Source organism: Coturnix japonica, chromosome 5 (assembly GCF_054131305.1).
Source record: "Coturnix japonica strain WE chromosome 5, WE-NBRP24, whole genome shotgun sequence".
In the NCBI taxonomy this organism is placed as follows: domain Eukaryota; kingdom Metazoa; phylum Chordata; class Aves; order Galliformes; family Phasianidae; genus Coturnix; species Coturnix japonica.
The window spans coordinates 6,503,996-6,523,407 of record NC_140667.1 but is presented as its reverse complement, the minus strand read 5'-3'; the positions used below and the strand labels follow the sequence as shown (position 1 = coordinate 6,523,407).

General features: G+C 44.2%; 1 protein-coding gene across 11 annotated transcripts in view; it reads right to left on the bottom strand.

Moving 5' to 3' along the window:
* MPPED2 (metallophosphoesterase domain containing 2) overlaps positions 1–19,412 on the bottom strand; it is a 164,864-nt gene that overhangs the window by 70,117 nt on the left and 75,335 nt on the right. For 8 of the 11 annotated variants that reach the window (XM_085549943.1, XM_085549945.1, XM_085549946.1 and 5 more), the window contains one exon: positions 15,618–15,859. In XM_085549943.1, coding sequence (XP_085406069.1) covers positions 15,618–15,745 — 128 coding nt within the window. In that variant the 5' untranslated portion in view covers positions 15,746–15,859. Of the gene's footprint in view, positions 1–15,617; positions 15,860–18,518; positions 18,668–19,412 lie in introns of those variants that run through there. The other 3 variants (XM_085549944.1, XM_015863523.3, XM_085549948.1) reach the window with 1 other exon arrangement.

The window sequence follows — 19,412 nt, the reverse complement described above, 5'->3', positions numbered from 1 at the left end:
CATAAAGTGGATCATGCAACATTTCAGGTCATACAGTCAGTCATACAAAAGGACTCACACACAGAGATGAATTCCACCAATCTTGCCATTAATAAGCCAAAGACAGAGGAACGACAGACCTTAGACCCCCCCAGACCACGAGCTTAAACACAAATGTAGAAGGATCTTCTTCACTGTTTTAGTTTATCTTCCTGTTTCTTAAAGCTTGTGAATATGAGGAGGTATCCTTGAAGTGAAATAGTGTGTGTATCAAAAGTACCATAGCTTTTCCTATAGGTTCCCAAGGGAGACTATTTATTAGGCACAGTCCTGCTTTCTGATTTAGTTTAAGCTCTTTTCTTAGAGAATATGAGTATCCACACCAAGAGAAATACCAGAAGAGCAGCTGCAAAACCACCTTTCCTGTAGAAACTACTAGAATCAGTTATCCTAGCAGTCACACTTCTTGGCTTCCATTTTTAATTCTCCTCTTAGCATTTATGAAAGTTACACACAAACACACACACAGGTATGTGTTTTGACTTTTAGGGAAGCTCCAACTGTTTTAAAATCCACAATAAAACTGCAAAAGTTGTCAAATTCAGTTGGTGCAGCCACCATCAGCTGTACTACCAGGCGTTTCATTATGAGTTTTTGGAGGGGGTTTGTTTGTTTTTTTACACAACCAAACTTGAACTAAGAACAATAATGAGACTGCACCCACCCACAGTCATTTCTCTTCAGCATGTAAATGAAATATTAGTTCTCTTTCTTGCCATTCTGGAGCAAGAAGAGCCATCTTTAAGCACAGGCAATGACAGAATTCCATGACAGCTTTGCAAAGTTACAGGAAATTGCAAATAAAAATTATTAATTAAAAAAGTCTACGGGTTTTCAGCAAAATAGATAATTAAAGCATTACTAAACATTCCGTAAAAGGTAATTACAATTTTCCATCATCCCCGACAGCCTCAGAATGGGTGTTTCTCTAAGTAAGTTGCTGGAGGAGACAAAAGCTTAAGGAGGTGTTAAAATCAGAGAACAGCTGTCTTTTAACCACTTTCTCCTCTACATCTGGATTCATTTCTTTCCACCCCCCACCCCTTTTTTTTAAGGTTTCTTTGTTTCTGTATTGTAGCATTGTCATTGAAATTTCCAGCTGGGCAGCACCAAGGGCTTGTGCTTACTGAAGTCATGGAAGTCAAAGTTCACAGTGACCGTAATAGTACAGGAATGTGAGCTAAGTGAAACTACTCTCTTCACATCAGTACTTTAACAGTCTTACGTATTAAACAAAATCAGCAGTTAAGATTCTGAGTTCTTTGACTGAAGTGACTAATTTCCTGCAAGCCTGCTCCTCCTTCTCCCCTCCACACTTCTTGGCAATCAAGAACAGACTTACAGTCCGACTCCCAACAAATGCTGCCCCTGAGGGCAAAACTGGTGAGATACTTCAGCCTGTTCCAGAAATCCCTTCTGCAATTGATTATTCAATCGAATTCTACTCCACCGGTTTACTCTGACCTACAAAGTGCTGAGCTCCCTCACCTGCTGCTGGCTGTAAAGACTTCAGACTAACGTTGTCCTTAATGGGGGGCAAGACTGGCTCTGGAATTCAGAGGCTCTGCTCAAGAGCCTCCAGCATGGCTTCATCTGAAATGATGAAACCAAACAGTAAAGCACCCAGACCTTGCTTGTCCTCAGAAATGGTATTTTCTCATCTGAACCATCACAATCTTTCAATGACCATTTCTCACAGCTTGCTGCTATGATCCCACACTTGTATGCCCTTCTAAGCGTGCCACCAGAAGAGCTGCAAACACAACTCCAGTTACTTGCTCATGCACATTTTAGTCGACCAGCTTGTGAAAGCAGTTGGCAACCGCTCCGTGCAGGTCAATGAAGCCATTCCCTATGCGCACATCCACAAGCGCACGTACACAAAACATGAACCATAAGTCCCTTTGCCCTTGACCTTTGCTAAACAGCCATGTCCAGAGAACAGCCTGCATTGCAGAGTTGCCATTTAACTATTTCTTAGTAGGGGCAGCCTGCCAGATGCACCTTCAGGTCCAGGATTGCCCTATGCTTGGGTTTGCCCAGCGGTACTCAGCTCAGACAGGACAACTGTTTGAAGGGTATCTAACCTCGCAGGAATTTAGCAAGTTCCCTGAGCGGCACGTGCCATTCACTCTGCAGTTCCCACCCTGGTGGCAAAAATGCAATTTCAATCCAAGCATGATGGCTACACGCTCGTATGTGCAGGGACAACTGCAGCACATTACAAAGGGAATTCAGCCTTGGGACATTCAGTATGGCCTGCCACGAGTTTAACAAGATGTCAAAGCTGCACACTGAAGATAAAGTAACATACAACCTATTCTATATTTGGAAGTAAGCAAAGGGAAGTGCTGTTGACTGCATGAACTACAATGTGATTTTCACACCACTAAGCAAAACAGAGCAGCGTGTTACCTACCTTCTCCTGGATTCTCCCCGAAGGCTCCCAGCCCCTGATCCTCTCTTTCAAGAGTGCCACACCAAGCTCTGAATCACAGGGGGTGACAACTTCTGCCAGGAAACCTATTGAGATTGTTGCCCTTACCATTCATCCCTTTCACAGATCTGGTTAAGAATGCTATTCTCAAGCAAAAAGATTAGCACACACAAGCTCAGATCTCAGCCCTCCTTAAAAGTCAGTCTGAAAAGTAGTTTCTGAAAAGTCATGGGCTGTTTTTCACATCACTTGCATGGGGAAAAAAAGGTCTTTTTTTTTCCTGTCCTATTAATTCAGAACCTACATTGTGACCCTATAGGCAGTTGGATAGTCATGTCTTCTCTAATGCTTCTTATAACCAGGCACATTTTCAGACAAACCTCTTCCCAGCCCTATTCCTAGTGCAACTGTAACTGAAACCAGCACCACAAGTGAAGACTTCACATTTAGAAATCACAGCCCAGAAAACAGCACTCACAAGACAGTTCAGCATACCTAGACCTGTACCTATTTGTTCTGTGCCTGCCTTGCCACCTCTCTCGGGACACACCTGGCTCTAGCCCTGGAAGCTGTGACCCCACCATCAGTCAGTTCAGCTCATTGGGCTGGCAAAAGAGCCAGCAGTGAGAGCACTTGGGCACGGCAGGAATGAAGGCTGGGAGCCGGTCCCTTCAGCAGAAGCAACATGTTGAACCGACACAGCAATTTGCTGAAGTGTTAATCAATTGTTTTTTTCTTCCTACTGAGACACTAATAGGAAACTCTTTGATCTAATGAGAATTTTCTCTATTTCCAGACACAGTTTAATCTTGCATTGCATGTTCAAATGCTAGACAACTCATTCTGTTAGAGACTGTATTTGGCTCAGATAGGAAACAGACTTCCTAAACAGAACAATTAATAGCAAACAAAATGAATGAAAAAAAGAAAAGCAATTAACTTTGGTATACCGAGATAACAAGAACGCTGACTGGAGTTTCTTCACTGTGCTGTGCTTTATAACCCTCTACATGTGTTACTTTTCCAGCCTTCTCCACCCTAACCATTTATGCTCCTTTGTTACTCCACTTTTATCTTCTTTGAACTAAACTGTTTTTATTCAGTCTCGTGTATTTATCTGAACTCGAAAACCAACTTACTGTATATGAAAAACGGCGATGCTCTGCTCAGCTATGCAGCCTTTGCTTTTTGCTGTTTTCTTATGACCGCTTCATTTTCTCCTAAGGGACACACTGACATGAATGCCACATTAACTGCCAACTCCACGAGAAGAACATTTCAATCAACCATTACAACTGAGAATCAGACCTTCAAGTCCCACGGCCAGACGCTGTTTCATGCCCTTCCAGTAACCCTACAACATGGTTATCACTGCCACTTCTTATCTTATCGCCATTTCAAACATCGTCTGCTATTGTCAGACAACAAGTCGGACCTGAACAATGATGTTAAATGAAGGCTTCCTCCCGTGGCAGTCTTGAACTCCTAATGAAACTGATCACTCCCTCGTGAGATAATGAACCACAGTGGGATTTCACAGGCTTTAAAAACAAAGTCAACAGAAAGTCACAGGGAAGCAAGCTCCCAGATAACTACTGAGGTATTACTGCACGCAGACATCCCAGCTAACAGTCAGCATCAACGATATGTAAACACAGGCATGCACACACATATAGAAACAAATATACATTGTGTTTTTCGTTCCTTCCTGACTTCTTAATAACAGAAGGTAAGCAGGGTTTCATTTCCCTCTGGTACACCTGCTGATGGGAAAAAAAATTAAAGGAGGTGCTTTTTTTGGCTCCTAGATTTCAAAAGGCAGCTGAAGTGGCTGGGAATGTCCTGGGGTAAAGCATGTGATCTCTGATAATTCTGCTAACAATTAGATAGCTATGCATTACAAGGTGATGTCACTTAGAAAAAAACTGTTTTTGTGATGTTTTACCACAGTAAAAAGTCTGGTACATGTGAAATAAAAAATTAAAACCCTAAGCTCAGGAAGGAGGAAGACTTTTGCTTCCACAGCTCTCCTCCATCTAGTGCTTGCTGTCACAGTATAAGCCTTGTTACCAGCATAATCTGTCCTCAATTAGGTGGCTTTGTTACATGATTAACATCGGCGCTATAGGAGCAGACTTCACTAAAATAGTTCTGGCTTCTCTTCAGACTAAGGGCCCTGTTGTCCAGGGGAGCCACAGGTAGGAGCTATACATGAGAATTAAATGTTTTCAAGGAGAAAAAGAACATCCATCCACAGCTCCAGATTACAAATACCATTTGCCACCTAGCACAATCCTTCAGCTCAGCGTTAGGTGGGGCAATGTTGGCTGGCCTCAGACACAGCACCCCCAGGGAAACACTCACAGCTCCAAAGGGGCATTTCCTTTCAACCCTGTGCCCCTATCCATGTGCCCACTTGTAAGCCAGGCTGCTGACCTGGCCAGGGGTTCAACGCCATGACAGTCAAGTGCTGCACTGCAGCATCACAGGAAGCTCCATCTAGATCCACTCTGAGTCAGGAGCATTCACTCCGTTCCTTACCAAGTGCAGAGAGCAGAATGAGAGAGCAAGTGAAGCTGTCTGTAACCCTTTGTAAAAATACAAGCACTGTAGAACCTTAATGCCTTTTGCAGTCACCACTAGCACCTAATGTAAGGGGAAATTTTAAGTCAAATAGAGTATTAGGCAAAACAACAGCAATAAATAGCAAAACTGCAAGGCTTAGCATAAAAATGAAAAGCACTAATGGAGCATAGTGCAGCTTGTTCATACTATGTGCAGTCTAGAATCATGCATAATGTAACAGTGCAACTGCTAACAGCAGGCTCACAGAAGATAATTTACACTTGTTTTTTATGGACATGAGGAACCGATCTTTGAAGTTGTCCCTAATGAGATTCTGCTTGGCCTTAACAGCATCCTGAGAGAATGTGCTGGTTTTTCTCCCCTGCATCCGGTGCATATTTATAATGCAGAGTACAGACCTATTTAAATAGTACACGTGGATCGGTGTCCCCCCATCCTGTCACAAAGTAAGATTCTCACTGTGAGGGAAATACCTACTCACATGTCTCACTTCAGCTTCAAGTCTTCTGGTGATTACAGGTCACCTTTGCTAATTGCCAAAAGGTACATGGGGGTTAATGAATGAGGTTTCTGTTTGCTTTGTACAGCTGAACTCCTAACTTGCTTAAACTGCTAGGTCACTGCTTTATTACAAAAACACAGGCAGCAGCGTTAGGAACACAAATAAAAAACCTTTTTTTAGGTGTGCCATATGTAGTCATTGGTTTAACACTGTACCCATCTGTTTTTAAACATCCTTTCATTAATGAGAGCTGCGAGAGCCATTGAACTAACATCACTAAAACCTCAGCTTGCAACCAGTGCAGTAGCCACGACCCCTTTTACATCTAGGAGATGTATGACTGCTGCAAGATAGCAATGGGTGAAATGCATAATGTTTCCAAAGAGGACAAGAACAGACCTTAACTCCAACGTGCTTAAAGAACACATGCAGTTCTATCTGATGTCACATGTACTAACAACTTTTCTATAGCACTAGACCAAAATTGACTGCAGAAGTGAGATCAGCCTTTAAAAACATCTGTTGAAGTGCTGCCAAATGCAACTCATGCATGTGTATAATGAGTACAACAATTAATAAGGATGGGGGAAGTTTTATTCTCTCTGATACAGCCAGCCTTACAACAAGGCTCTGGACTATCACTGTTCCAAGTCAACCCCCATTCTGAATTGATCTTCACTGGAGTTAGTATACCAAAGTGCCAGACAGTTCAGGAAAGATTCTCACACTGCATTCAACCGTTCCTCCTGCAGAACAGGCCTTTAGGAGCACACTCAATTCAGACAGCTTGGCATGGCAGCTCCAAGCAGCCCCCCGCTGCAGCTAATATATAACATACTACAGTTTTGCCATCGCTGATCAACGCTGAACTCCCATTCTGCTTGGGAGACGGAGGGAAAAATCCACACATCCTTTGAAAGCATTTGTCAGCACTGCTCACACACTACAAACATACAGTATATTGTTAAGGAATGGATATTGCAGGACACCCATTTTTCATTTAGAGCTTATTGGCTAATTCGACCCTAAACAATGAGAAAATCTCCCATCTGACAGTCAGAGGACTCTGCTTTAGCTCCTATAAAGGTGTTCACATAACGAAGCCCACATCTGTAATGGATGCTCTCTGAAGCAGCTACAGTCTGAATGGACACTGACACATCTCCCTCATGGCTGCACATCATGTCCCTGCAGGTACGGGATGACAGTCATTTGTGGGGAGCTTATGAGGGAAGCTTGAACAGTAACTACAAAAGCTCTATGTGAATACATGGAGAAAGAGTTTGTTTCCAGTGCGCTGCCTGACACTTCTCACAAGCACAAGAAACCCAATAGAAGCAAAAAATATAAAGAATTAAAAATAAAAAGTCTTTCAAGCCTCCGGGCCCTGGGCTCAGCACTGACAGGTTCAAGCGACCTTGCCTCAGCACATTAACACACAGCCTCTCGGTCAGTCCTGAGAGATTCCCTTGTGAACAACTACAAGGCGCACAACTCAAAGCTCAAAGTCTAAAAAAGCTTTTGTTAGGAAAATAATAAAACACGCAAAACCAAAAGAGACTGATACTGACACTGTAGCAATAACGTGTCATATATTATTTCCAGGCTTGGTGCAAGAGGAAGGTTGCCTTTAGGCACATATGCAGATGCTAAAATCCTAACAAATTACTCTCCAGGCCAACATCTTACCTCTGGTTATTTCTGGGCATTCAGGCTCTGTTCTCTGCTTCTCATTCTCCATCTATTCTGACCCCTGCTTACCACCACTGCATCACACACCTCCAGTACATTCTTCTTGCACTTCATTGGACAAGCCTCTGGGCCCGAAAGAAACTGTACTGTCTTTTTTAGACAAGAAATCTATCAAGAAAATTGCCATTTCTTGTACCATATCTTTGACAGACCTTCATTTCATTTGAACTTCTCAAAAATACCTCTACCCAACTCAGTCTTTCAGTTCACAGCTTTTAGCTCTACACTGATTAAAACGATTCATAAAAGCCTCCCCCCCCCCCCCCCCCCACCCCATTCTGCAGAATGCTGTCTTGAAAACCTTTTCAAGAGAACTACTCACTCAGAATAACCATTCATTTATATCACAGTATTAACTGATGGTGTGAACAGACTACCAAGGAATCCAAGTGATCCAAAGTTAACTTTCAACTTAAGTTAATACTCCTCTTGCCTATTTTGACTGAATGCAAGGGATCTCTACAAGAAAACATGCTCTGGATTAATGGTATATAAAATGAGTGAAAAAACAAAATCCTCACAAACAACAACCATTTAGTTTCCTCGAAAGCTACATCAGGATTTCCTCTCTAGTTCAGAGGAAACAAAGGCCCTACTTACTTCACATGCAGTTTAAAAACACCCTGCTTTCTTGAAGGCATAGCATTTATGCTGACAGATAACTAACAAACAATGAAAACCTCAAGAGCTAAAGGTCTTCATTTTGCTGCTAGGATGAAGCAGCTTCCAAGATCCTTCCATGAAGGCTGGCACTCCCGCTCAGCTGCAACGCAAAGCAATACACCATGTCAGAGGTCACAGTGCAAAAACAAACCTAAACAAAGCCCACCAACAAAAAACCATGTAGCACCTCTGGAGGATCATCATTATCAGGGTGTCTGAAACTTGAATTGCACTATTTGATCTGTGGAGCCTCATTATACTGACAACAGTTCCAGCAGGGGAACCATATAAGAAATTTCCTCAAACAATTAAAATACCATCAAAAAGACCCAAAAATGTAATACAAGCCACAATACTCCCTCAGTAACCCACAGTTTGCGCCGCAAGTAGAAATATTTTTAGTTTCAAGGTACAGAATAAAAAAGAATTAACTTTGTTCTTCTATTTTATAAACATGCCCCCCCCCCCAAGGCTGTAAGCATTATTGTTTAGCAAACAAAGGACTATGGAAAATCAAACACATCTAGAGAAATATCATCCAAATGAAAAATCTTGCTTTTGACAACTTTCAAGTAATTTCAGAGGTAATACTTGCATTCTTTATAAAACGTTCATAGTTTTCTACTTATTTAGCTTTAATTTATTCTCTCCATAACATCAGGAAGGAAAAGCACATGCCTGGCTGACTTGAAGTTCACAGAACAAGCAAATCATAAAGACAAAACTACCTTTTTAATAATCATAATGTTGCACGTACATTGATAACAATCAGAGGTAAGAAACTCCGCAAAGAATCATAGCTCAGAACTGAAGAAGCCACTTAATTTGGTAACTCCTAGAAACCAGCCCTGTCACTGCATTTACAAAGAGAACAGTACAGTGATCCAGTGTCTTAAATGTGCTGTCCTACATTAAACTACAACTCTAAACAATTCTCATTTTCCTGAAAACTACTGCTTCACCATTCACAGGAGAGAAAAAGAACCCCTTGGTAATCCTAACCAAAAGCAAATGTGCTTTAAGAAACAAAAAGGCTTATAGTAATTAAAAAGTAATGACTTTTTCCTTCGTGCTCCCTATATAAAGTGAGCATGAGGGAAGATATACTGGACTAACACCTTTTCCTTCCCATAAACTGATACAATAGCTAAACATTGAGGAGTAATGTGCTGACCCTGATGCTCCCAGTCACTACACTCAATTCCTTATACCAGAGAAATTGTAAACGTGGTAAATAGCCAGTCTCCTGGCTTACAGATACATCAGATCAAGTCCCTCTATCATACTCCTTCCCTCCCCCAGCCTCTCTCCATCTGCTCCCTCCTGGGAAGGCAGTGCTAGCTTAATGGCCGTGTGCTTTTACCTCTAATGTGCTGATAGAAGTTAATGCCTGGTGCAATAAGTGGGGACTCTGCTGCAAGGAAGCCTCCAGTCTTGTTTTCTCCTTGTTAACATCTGCTGGAATCTTTCTAGGCCTCTGTCAAGCAGCATGCAAGGAATAGTAGGTCTTGGAATATGAAATCCAAAATTCATGACGATGCTTCTTACAATGTACCAATAATTAAGCAATCTTTCGGTAAAAACAGGAGGGTGTTGCAATTTTCCTGCTTGTCTCTCCCGTCAGCATAATGATGCATACCTAGAAAATATGCTTATTATAAAATCAGGGGCAAACACTCCTCTGACAGCAGAGTACAGCAGGTGAGCTATCTGTTGGTCTTGTGAGCTACAAGAGAAGAGACTGGCTATACACCAAATGTTGTTATTTCTTCAGTTAAATCACTACAGCTCACTGTAAGAGATGTTAAATAAATCTCCTTGCACCACTGAACTTCTGCTATACAAGCCCATTTTCTCAAGCTATCCAAAAGTTTTACAGAATTCTTAAGCAAAACTCATCAAGTGCTCCTCTGGGAAGGAGACATGCTACATGCTTGTCCCTTTGTTTCTCTTTTTTTTTTAATAGATAATCATGCTAGGCAACTGACTGTACAATGAGAGCCACATACAGAAGCTGAACATCAGAAATGGAAACTCCAAAATATCTGTGCAACGCTCAGAACAGAACTGATGCTCACCATCAACATTTGAAAACAGTTCTACATCAAACAGAAGCAAGCAAGCTGCACGTGGCCATTTGACATACAACACAGAGCTCTAAATCCACACTGTTTACAGGGTTTTCCTTTCTCTTATTTATCTAACACAATAGTCAAACAAGGGTTTGTAAATAAAATGTGTAACAGGTGTGCACACATAGCCCCTGGGCTTGCAATCGCCTTGCATCGCCAGGAACAAGCTCTCATCCCCTCTGGCAGGCAGGCAGGGCTGTCCTTGTTCCACCACTAGCAAAAAAAGCTTGAGCCTGAAAAAAAGGAATAGATTTCCCACGTGGTGCCTGCAAATTCTGGAAAGTATCAACTCAGTGACTGGTTTTAATGATAGAACACCCTCTCAGTCCTTGCACTTAGCCTACAGGCTGTGTTCTTCCATTCTGACCACTAGGGCTGATTTCATGAGGCCATACGTGATACCTGGGGTCTGACTAACACACTGATGGGTCTGTGAGACATGCGGCTCAGCCTGTTCCTACCAGCACAACTCTATCAGCAAATGAAACCAGCTGTGGCTTTCACCTGAGGACAATGTAAGATGGAAACAGAGCAATCAACAGAGCAATGGTGACAGAATATTTTGAACCTGTCCTATGTTTGTTATAATAATATTGGCACTTTTAGAGTACCAGTCTTCCAGGGATGCCTAAATACTTTTAAAGGTAGGTTGGCATCGTTTCTTTTAGCAGAGACAAAAAGAAAGGTCAGAAACTTAACCAATTCTTCAAGGGAGATTAGCATAATTTGACTATACTGTATAAACACAATATAGGGGGACTAATTTTGAGCTGTAATTACAAGGCTGCAATCTCTGAGCCATATTTCACCACTGTACAAACGTTTCACTTCCAGCATGCTCTGCTCAGGCATCTCAGAAGGCTTTAGATATAATTAAAGTGTACCCTCATGAAAAAAAAAAAGTTCTCCTTTAGCATTTGAAATTAAAACTGAGAATATATTTTATGCTTAGATTTTGTAGAGTACACAATTTAAAATCATTAAGACAAACAGAAATCTTTCATTATTTTGACTCACGGGGACACATGCACACGCTCCAGTAAAACATTTCCTTAATGACAATTAAAATTAACAGCTTTGCAGCTCAGTTTCCATTGTTCCACTGTGCAAGAATGAGAAAAAGCAATCTGTTAGCTGCTCTCTTCTTGAGGGGAAACTCTTGATCTTGGGACAGCTGTAGGGATTCTCACCTACAGCTGTCCTCCCCCCCCCTCCTTTCTGCTGGAATCCCCCCTCCCATGGGCAGCTCAGCTGCTCTGGAGGCAGCTGTGAATGGCTGATGCTGGCTGCTTAGTGGGAGTAGAAAAACAGGTTTGTTTTGTTTAAGGCACAGCATCGTAGAAGTGCATTTCAGCAGCCACCCCTGCCACAGAGGGAGCAGAGGGATGGGAGTTCAGATTGCAAAAGGTGAGCTGAGGCTGTTATTCAGAAGGAAGGCTCAAGTTTTAACTACTACCGTTCAGTGTACTCCTGTTCTTAGTATTATTACTTCAATATAATTTACTCCATCTGAGTTGTACTGGGTTTTTTTTTCTATAGCGAAGCAGTGAAAGAAACTAAGATGCTCGCAAGCTCCGTATGCTCTTCTAAGAAATGTTATTTAATTGACAGAGCAGCAACTGGCACCAAAGCTGTGATTCTTCAGCACATCAGAACCCCCTGAAAGGCCATGCCCAGCCACACAAGGTACAGCTTACTCTGAACATCTGTATTCCTCAACCCAAATTCCTCGATGTATGAACATCTCACCTCTATTCTCTAAATGTCAAGTGAGTCCATATTCTACAACTGCCAATCTTTCTCTTCCTTCCTAAATACCATACACCTTTTATGAAGCTCAAGTTGAGAACGTTACAAATCAAATGCATTAATTTTCCACTGATATCACTGAGGGTTTATAAAACCCATTATGTGCAGGATGTCTGCCCTGAAAGAAGAAATACACCAGACATTGTTTGTCAAGGTTAGTAGTCTAACAAGATCTTTGGGTCTTAACAATTTAAAGCCTTAACAGTGTTAAATGTTTTTTTCTTCCAAGCATACAGCTGCATTTTTATATTACTATTATTAATATATATTCACTTTTATACACACTCATACACATATATGTATAGTTGAATAAAGTACATAAAGTTCCACTAATATAAAACAATGTTCATACCCTATTTTAAAATAAGAATATTCACCTGGGGAATTACTCTGGTACAGAAAAGGCAGTAAAATTATATAGTTGCAGATCATTCAGTGTATCTCCAGGTATGCAAAAACTCATTCAGAAGATTTTCTCTTGCACTGAAACCTCTTATCTTTCTTACTTCATTAGTACTGCAATTAAAACAGACCAGTTTTGACATGTAGAATCACAGAATGCTAAACACACCAGCTACCAAACCATTTTGGTGAGGGCTGAGAAAAGCTGATGAATATAACTGTAACTCCTTCTAGATGGATCGTGGGCTGCCAGCTCCTCTCCATGTACTGATGCTGTCCCAAGGCCACATGCTATCACTGCTCACTTGTACTATTGGCACCACTGACTGCAGCCTCATGCGGAACACATCAAGGGTCTTAACCAACTTTTGCTTTCTTTTCAAACCTTATTACTAGAAGGAGCAGCTCCCTGCCTTTTAAATCCTCCCAGTACTCAAAGCAGCCTCATACAAAAGTCCTCTCCAATCGACAGTGCTGTAGAACAGAGGGGGCAGCACTACAACAAAGAAGCAAGAAGCAATTGCCTCTGGAAGTCATAATTCCAAACAGCAAAACGGGCGAGTGCTACAATTTGCAGAAGAATAATCATCATTAAGAAGCAAATATATGCTTCATCATTATTATTATTTTGCAGCTGCCCTTTAAAACAGGGAACTAAGGCAGTGTAGTTCATTAAAAGTAAGCAAAGATAAATATTGCATGTAGAAAACATTCAAATGCAGGCATTTAATAACATCTTCAGACAATTGGTGAAACCTATGGGTTTCATTGCCCTGAGACAACCAATAATTCCACACACTATCCCTTTATCCGAAATAAGCTTACAGTGTAAATTGTCCACCTGCTCAAATATTAATTAGTGGAGAAATACAATATAAAAACTGAACAAAGTCATAGAATTCACGCTACATGAGCATCTAAGTAACTGATAAAACTGCTATCAGTCAGCCTACGCAAAGGGCGTTTTGATGCACTGTTATTTACCTGATGGTACACTTAAATGGATACACTAAGAAGTGCTGGCATGAAAATATACATAGACAATTAAGAAGAAGAGTATCCACGCTGATTAAAACTACACAACACTACTATGTGAAAGGCAGAAGATAACAGCAGGGGAAAAAGGATAAAGCCTCAGGGAACAGGAAGTCCAATTCCAGTACTTCTTTGAACACCATCTTTGTACTGGTGAAATTCCAAAGGCTCTTAATTTACTCCACAGGAGGTGAGAATCTGGCCCGACGAGTACCATAAACAGGAATGGCTCGATATGTGCCAAGAATACAGTTCTCAGCTTTACAGGTGAAAATTCATATGCATAAAGAAATAACTAATTTACAAGTTAGTTCCTTTAGGGAAGAACAGTGTCCTCAAACTACATCCAGCCACTGTGTTACAGTATGCAGCAGAGCCCCACAGCAACAGACTGTCCAGCTACTCACACACGTCACAACACTCAGTTTCTGTGTTGCTTTGCAAATTTCTCAACAGCCCACAGTTTTTTAATATTAGCTTTTCACTAAATAATAATAATAATAATATAAAAGCTCCTCAAATGCCATTTTTACATAAAAATGCATGCAGACAGCAAGACAGAAAAGCAGAACTGCAAAACGAAATCAAACAACCCTGGCAGCTGCAGCAATGTGGCACTATGAAAGCCAACAGCATAAAAACTAACCACTGTTTCCTTGTTAATGTGTTGCTTTACCAATTCTCTGTTCAGGACTTCTTGCATGAAGATACCATGTCAAAAACAGTGCTTCCATTAAAAACACTGGGGTGACAAATAAAGAAAGAAGACCCCCCCCACCACCACCCCCGAAGTTACAATATGCTCTAATTCCCTTCCCCCCCATCCAAGAAACTACCCATAGCCTTTGTCATATCTTCACTTCTCACCCTCCTCTGCCCACAACTCCAGGCACTTATTAGGATCCTAGCACTTTCACCTCAACAGGTTTATCAAAAACCATCACTTGCTATCAATGCCTACAGCCTCAACTCACCCCTTGTGCTGCAGTGTTGTATCTTGGCCATAACTTCATCAGACTAATATTCTCCCTATTTTAATATTCTCCCTATTTTAAAATTTAAGAGATACAATTATCTGTGCACCTCTGGAACAAGAGGTGAGTAATCCTTTAACGCTGAACACTACACATCTGAACACTACACATCGTTGGTCCTAAAATCAGCTCCCATTCCAATCAGCTGTCAGTAAGAAAGGGTTCTTTAAAACTGCCTTCTCAATCTCTATCGTTTGTTCTGAGTTGTTGCTCAGTGTTAAGCCAGAAGCGCAATACAGAGTGCAACAGTTGCAACAGAAATTTGCTGACAAAAGATCTGAACAGCGAATAAGAAATGGAAATGCACCTAAAGCAAACAGAGTTACAGCGTCGTTGTAGAAATAAAGCAAAAGTAATTAACAAAAACGTCAATGGTCACACGCACAGCAGCCATTCCAGCATCCTTTCTCGGGAAAGTTGCTTTACAGAAGGTCGTAACCACACGAAATCCTATTAGAAGGTGCTGAACTCTTACATTGTGTCTCTTCCGGTAGGTTTCTACATAACAAAATGCAACGAAGTAGCCAACAACTTTTTCACTCTTATTATGCAAAATCCTTATCACATTCAATAGCGTGACATCACTCCAAATCCTGACTCACAATGGCAAAGAGCAGGTCAAGAGATGTCCTCTTTGTTTTAGTTTCAAGTGCTTTTCAGTCTATTAGCGTTGAAAGAAAAAGAACCTTAACAGAACTAACCGATAAAGATCAAACCTGCCTGAACAATAGGAAGGAAATTGAGAGTTAAGGCGAATACTCGGTTCAGAACGCAGCCGGTTGCAGCTCAGGCCGTGCCCGCTATTCCAAGCAGCATTTGGGTTCTATTCCAAGCAGCATTTGGGTTCTATTCAAGGCAGCATTTGGGTTCATCGGGGCAATCGCACAGCAGCCTCCCGCTCCTTTGTGCTCACGTTGTGCAGAGCCGGCATGCGGCACACGTTCCCAACAACGGCGAGGACAAAGGATACAGTGACCGGGGGGAGGGCACAATTAGTCCCAATTAGACCTATTTCGCAGGGAGCTGGACAGACGGGGGAACGGAGCATCGATTTTAAAGGCTCGGGTGCCTCGGGCAGGTAGCAGGGCGAGCAGCAGAGCTGGGTGTGCAGAAAGGTGCCGCATCACCGTGCCCGGAGCAGAGCTTCCTCGGGACAAGTTGGACAGCCGATGCTATTCAGTTGGCCATACACACACACACACACACACATCATCGGTAATACTTACATATGCACATGTGGAGGCTGGAACCTGCTCTGGTTAATGTTGTAGTGCGTGAAGGCCTGTGTCGGGTTGGAGCTGTACTCATCCACCGTTACGGTAACTTTGCCTTGTGAAGGAATTCCATGAGCCATCCTTCCTCCTTATGGACATGAGCAACTCACAGCTTCCCAAGGCAGAGAGCAGGGCAGGGCATCGTGTTCCTGGCAGCTCCCCAGGCCGAGCAGCTCCTCGCCAGCAGCCCCAAGCTATAAGGAAACAGTACAGGCTCAGCCCTGGATGGACACATCACTCCCTCCTCTCCCCATTTCCAGCCAGAGATCTCCTGTCCCGTTGTTGGTGCACCCCTTGCCCTACTGCTATTCACACTTGTGCTCAACACATTAACACCATCATCATTACCTACGAATGCTTAAAAAAAGGCTTTATTTTCTGTAAAGCAAACTGTGTAGAAAGCCTCAGTTAAGCACACTATACTTAAAATTATTTATTTGGAGTGACATATAATTGCAACCACGACAATTAACAAGTAAACTAGTTTCCTGAAGGACAAGAGGCTTTCCATAGGCACGCATTGTTCCAAGGCCCTACTGTGGCTTCACAAAATGAGTGATAGGGACTGCAGGGAAGCAGAGACAAGGCAGTTTACAAAGCAAAAACTCTTTAGTTTCTACACACGCAACACCAGTGTGCAATTTACAAAACTAAAAAGAGATAAGAAAGAGGAGAGTTTTGACAGCCGAGCATCAAACCGAGCGACATTCTTCCACTGTGATACTCCTGACTTCTCTTAGCTTCCAGGCCAAAATGTGTTTGCCATGTGTAAGGTTTGGAATCTTTTGATTTGTATTCAAAATATATTTTTAATACAAAGACTAATTTCCAGTTTGGCATGAAGTACGATAAAAATGCCTTGCAAATGGCAGATGGCCTGCTATAGGCCATTTATTTTATTATTTTACAACCTCAGGCCTATGTAGGCTTCCATATGTTAGCTGGGTTAAGACAGTCGGCAACCTCCATTCCAGTAATTGGGTTCTATTCCTCATCTCCTTCATTGCTTAGAGAAAAAAAGGGAGGAAAAAAAAAGGCCAGATGAAACTAAGCCATAAAGTTCCCATTTAAACAGAGCCACCAGTGAGACAGTACTCCCAGTAGATGAGATGATGCTCTGCTCTTTGCATTAACCCCCTCTCCTAAGGCTAAACAAGAGTTTTAGGGGTAAAGCACAGCAAGGTGAGCGTTATTAGACCAAATCTTTGCTATGTTTTAAGATAACGCTACAACTGCTTACTAGTCATAACTGAATGGTTACCAGCCCGAGTTTGCAGCTGTTTCCTTAATTTCCCTTACAATTATATTTCAGTGTTATTTTGCATAACAGTAAAAAAAACAACCCAACAACCACCTGCTTCAAATTGCAGCCCTGTTCCAAGAACCCTCATTCTTTTGAGATACAAACTACGAAGCGCACGCAACACAGAGCTGCATAATTGCCCTGCGCTGAAAAGTAAATACAAATGAAAACATCTTCCTGTCGGAGAAATTGCTGCCATTAACAAGCAGGCTCTCCAGCCAGGCCCCGAGGAAAAAGACCAAGTTTTGCTTTTCGCAGCAAGAACTTCAGCGTTTGCATAAATTAAGCCGAGAGAAAATTACATGGCTAATGGTATTATTGTGTTGGGTGTTTCTGCAATTAAAACTACCATACAAAACACGCCAAACCAACACAGAATCTGCTCGGACATTTAGAAAAGCCCATTCAGAGTGTTTGTGATAATCTAGTATAAGAAAGGTCAGAGAATTACGTTCCATATAGCGTAGTTTGCTCGCAGGAAAAAAAGAATCCAATTTGTTCATGAGTTCCTAACAATCCAGGCTCCAGAAAAATTACAACAAGCTGATATAAAACATGATTAAGGGATGCTTGAAGAGCTGCATTAAATACTTTAAAGCTGACTTTCAGAACGATTTTAAGTATAGGAGCTCCAATTGCTTCCCAGTGTACTAGGCTTTAATCTTGAGAATGAACCCCTGCGCTTCAATTAACACAAAGCCGAGGAGCATCCTTGGGAAATGAAACCCGGCAGCCAAAGCCGAGATGGGGAAGTACCTCTCACCTACTGCCAGCGCCCAACCGGGAACTTCTTTAACGGGGACCTCGCTTAAAAAAATGCCAAGCTGAACACTTAAACTTTAAACACACGTTTATCTGGAGCCTAAGCTGTTCGCTTCCTTCCTTTTTCTTTAAGGCTATTCTGAATCCCTCCCGTTTTTTCCCTAAACATACTCACTCTCCGAAGATGACAGGCAGCAGATGAGGACAAAAGAATAAAAGTTGCGTTATCTCCCTTACCCGTGAACTAACTCAGTTTCTCCCGCCTCCTACGGCAGTTTCTAAGAGGGGTTTTGCCGCAGGTGCAGCCCAGCAGCCCCGTACTGTTACATCCCGTGAGCAGCGCTGCCCGGCCGGCTGTGAGCACCGCCACGGAGACGCATTGTGCAGAGCCGGGCACCGCCGCGCTGCAAACCGCCGGGAGCCTCTTCGCATAGAAGGTCTGGCACAAACTGACACGCGGCTCGTTTCAAAATGAACGAGACCTTAAAGTATCGGGAAACTAACACGGGTAAGTCATTGGAACCTCAGCGGTGCATTTAACGGAGAGCTACGCGGGGAAGCTCTACGTACGTGAGCGCACAGCGATGCATGAAAAAAACACCGCGTTTCCCTCAAATAAAACACAAACGCTCCCCGACTTAAATTGCACAAACCATCCCGTTGTCCAGCACAGCACTGCAGAGCGGGGCAAGGAGCAGCGTGGCCGGGTAAGGATTACCCGACGCGGCCCCACGCTCGCCGCACCGCGGCCCCGCGCCACCCTCGCCCCGGCTCCCACCCTCGTTTACCGCTCGCTGCCGTGACGGCCGCGCTCCGTGGAACGACTCCGGGCTCCCTTCAAGCCGCCGTCCCGCGCCGCCGAACACGGGAGGGCCGAAGCCGTCGGCAGCCCGCCGCCGGACCCCGGCCGCCCAACCTCCGCCCGCCGCCGGCTCCCGGGCCGCCCCGGCCGCGGCCCCGCGGGGCGCCGGGCTCGCCCCCCACCCTCCCCCGCTGATTGACGGCCGCGGGCGGCCAATGACTCCGACCGACGGCGGCCCGGCGCGTGCCACAGACCACGCCCCGCGCCCCCGGCCCGGCCCCGTTCTCCCGGCCCTGCCCCCGCCCGGGCGCCGGCTGCCGGCGGAGGAGCCGCCGAGCGCCAACTTTGCAGCGCGCCCCCGAGCCGGGCTGAGCGGCTCGGGATGCGGGAGGAGCCGCTCTGCCCCCCGCTAACCCCGGGCGGTCCGTTCCCGAGCGTCTCGGGCCTCCCGGATCGGGGATCCGCGGCGCTCTCCACCCGAGCGGGGAACTCCGCAGCCCCTGGGGCCGCCGGCCGTTCGCCTTCGCTACTTTCGTGGCGCTCTCCCCCCCCGCTCCCCGGCAGCGGCACGACGCTCCCCGGCCTACACACCCGCCCGGCGCGGATGGAGGCGGCGGGGGCACGGCCCGGGGAGGAGGGCAGGGCAGGGCGCGCTCGCTCGGCGCCGCCGCAAACCGCGCCGGGGCTGCGGGCGGCTCCGCACCGCACCGCCCCGACCCGGCTCGGAGGAAGGGGGGGGGGTTAGCGGTGCCGTATTGTTGTGAGGGAGCCCGGCCCCACGCCGCCGAGCTGCCGCCCGTTTCCCCCCGCGCTCGCCCGTGGCACGGCCCCGCCGACCGCCGCTTTGTGCTTGGCCGCCGCCCGCCGGAACCCCCCGCCC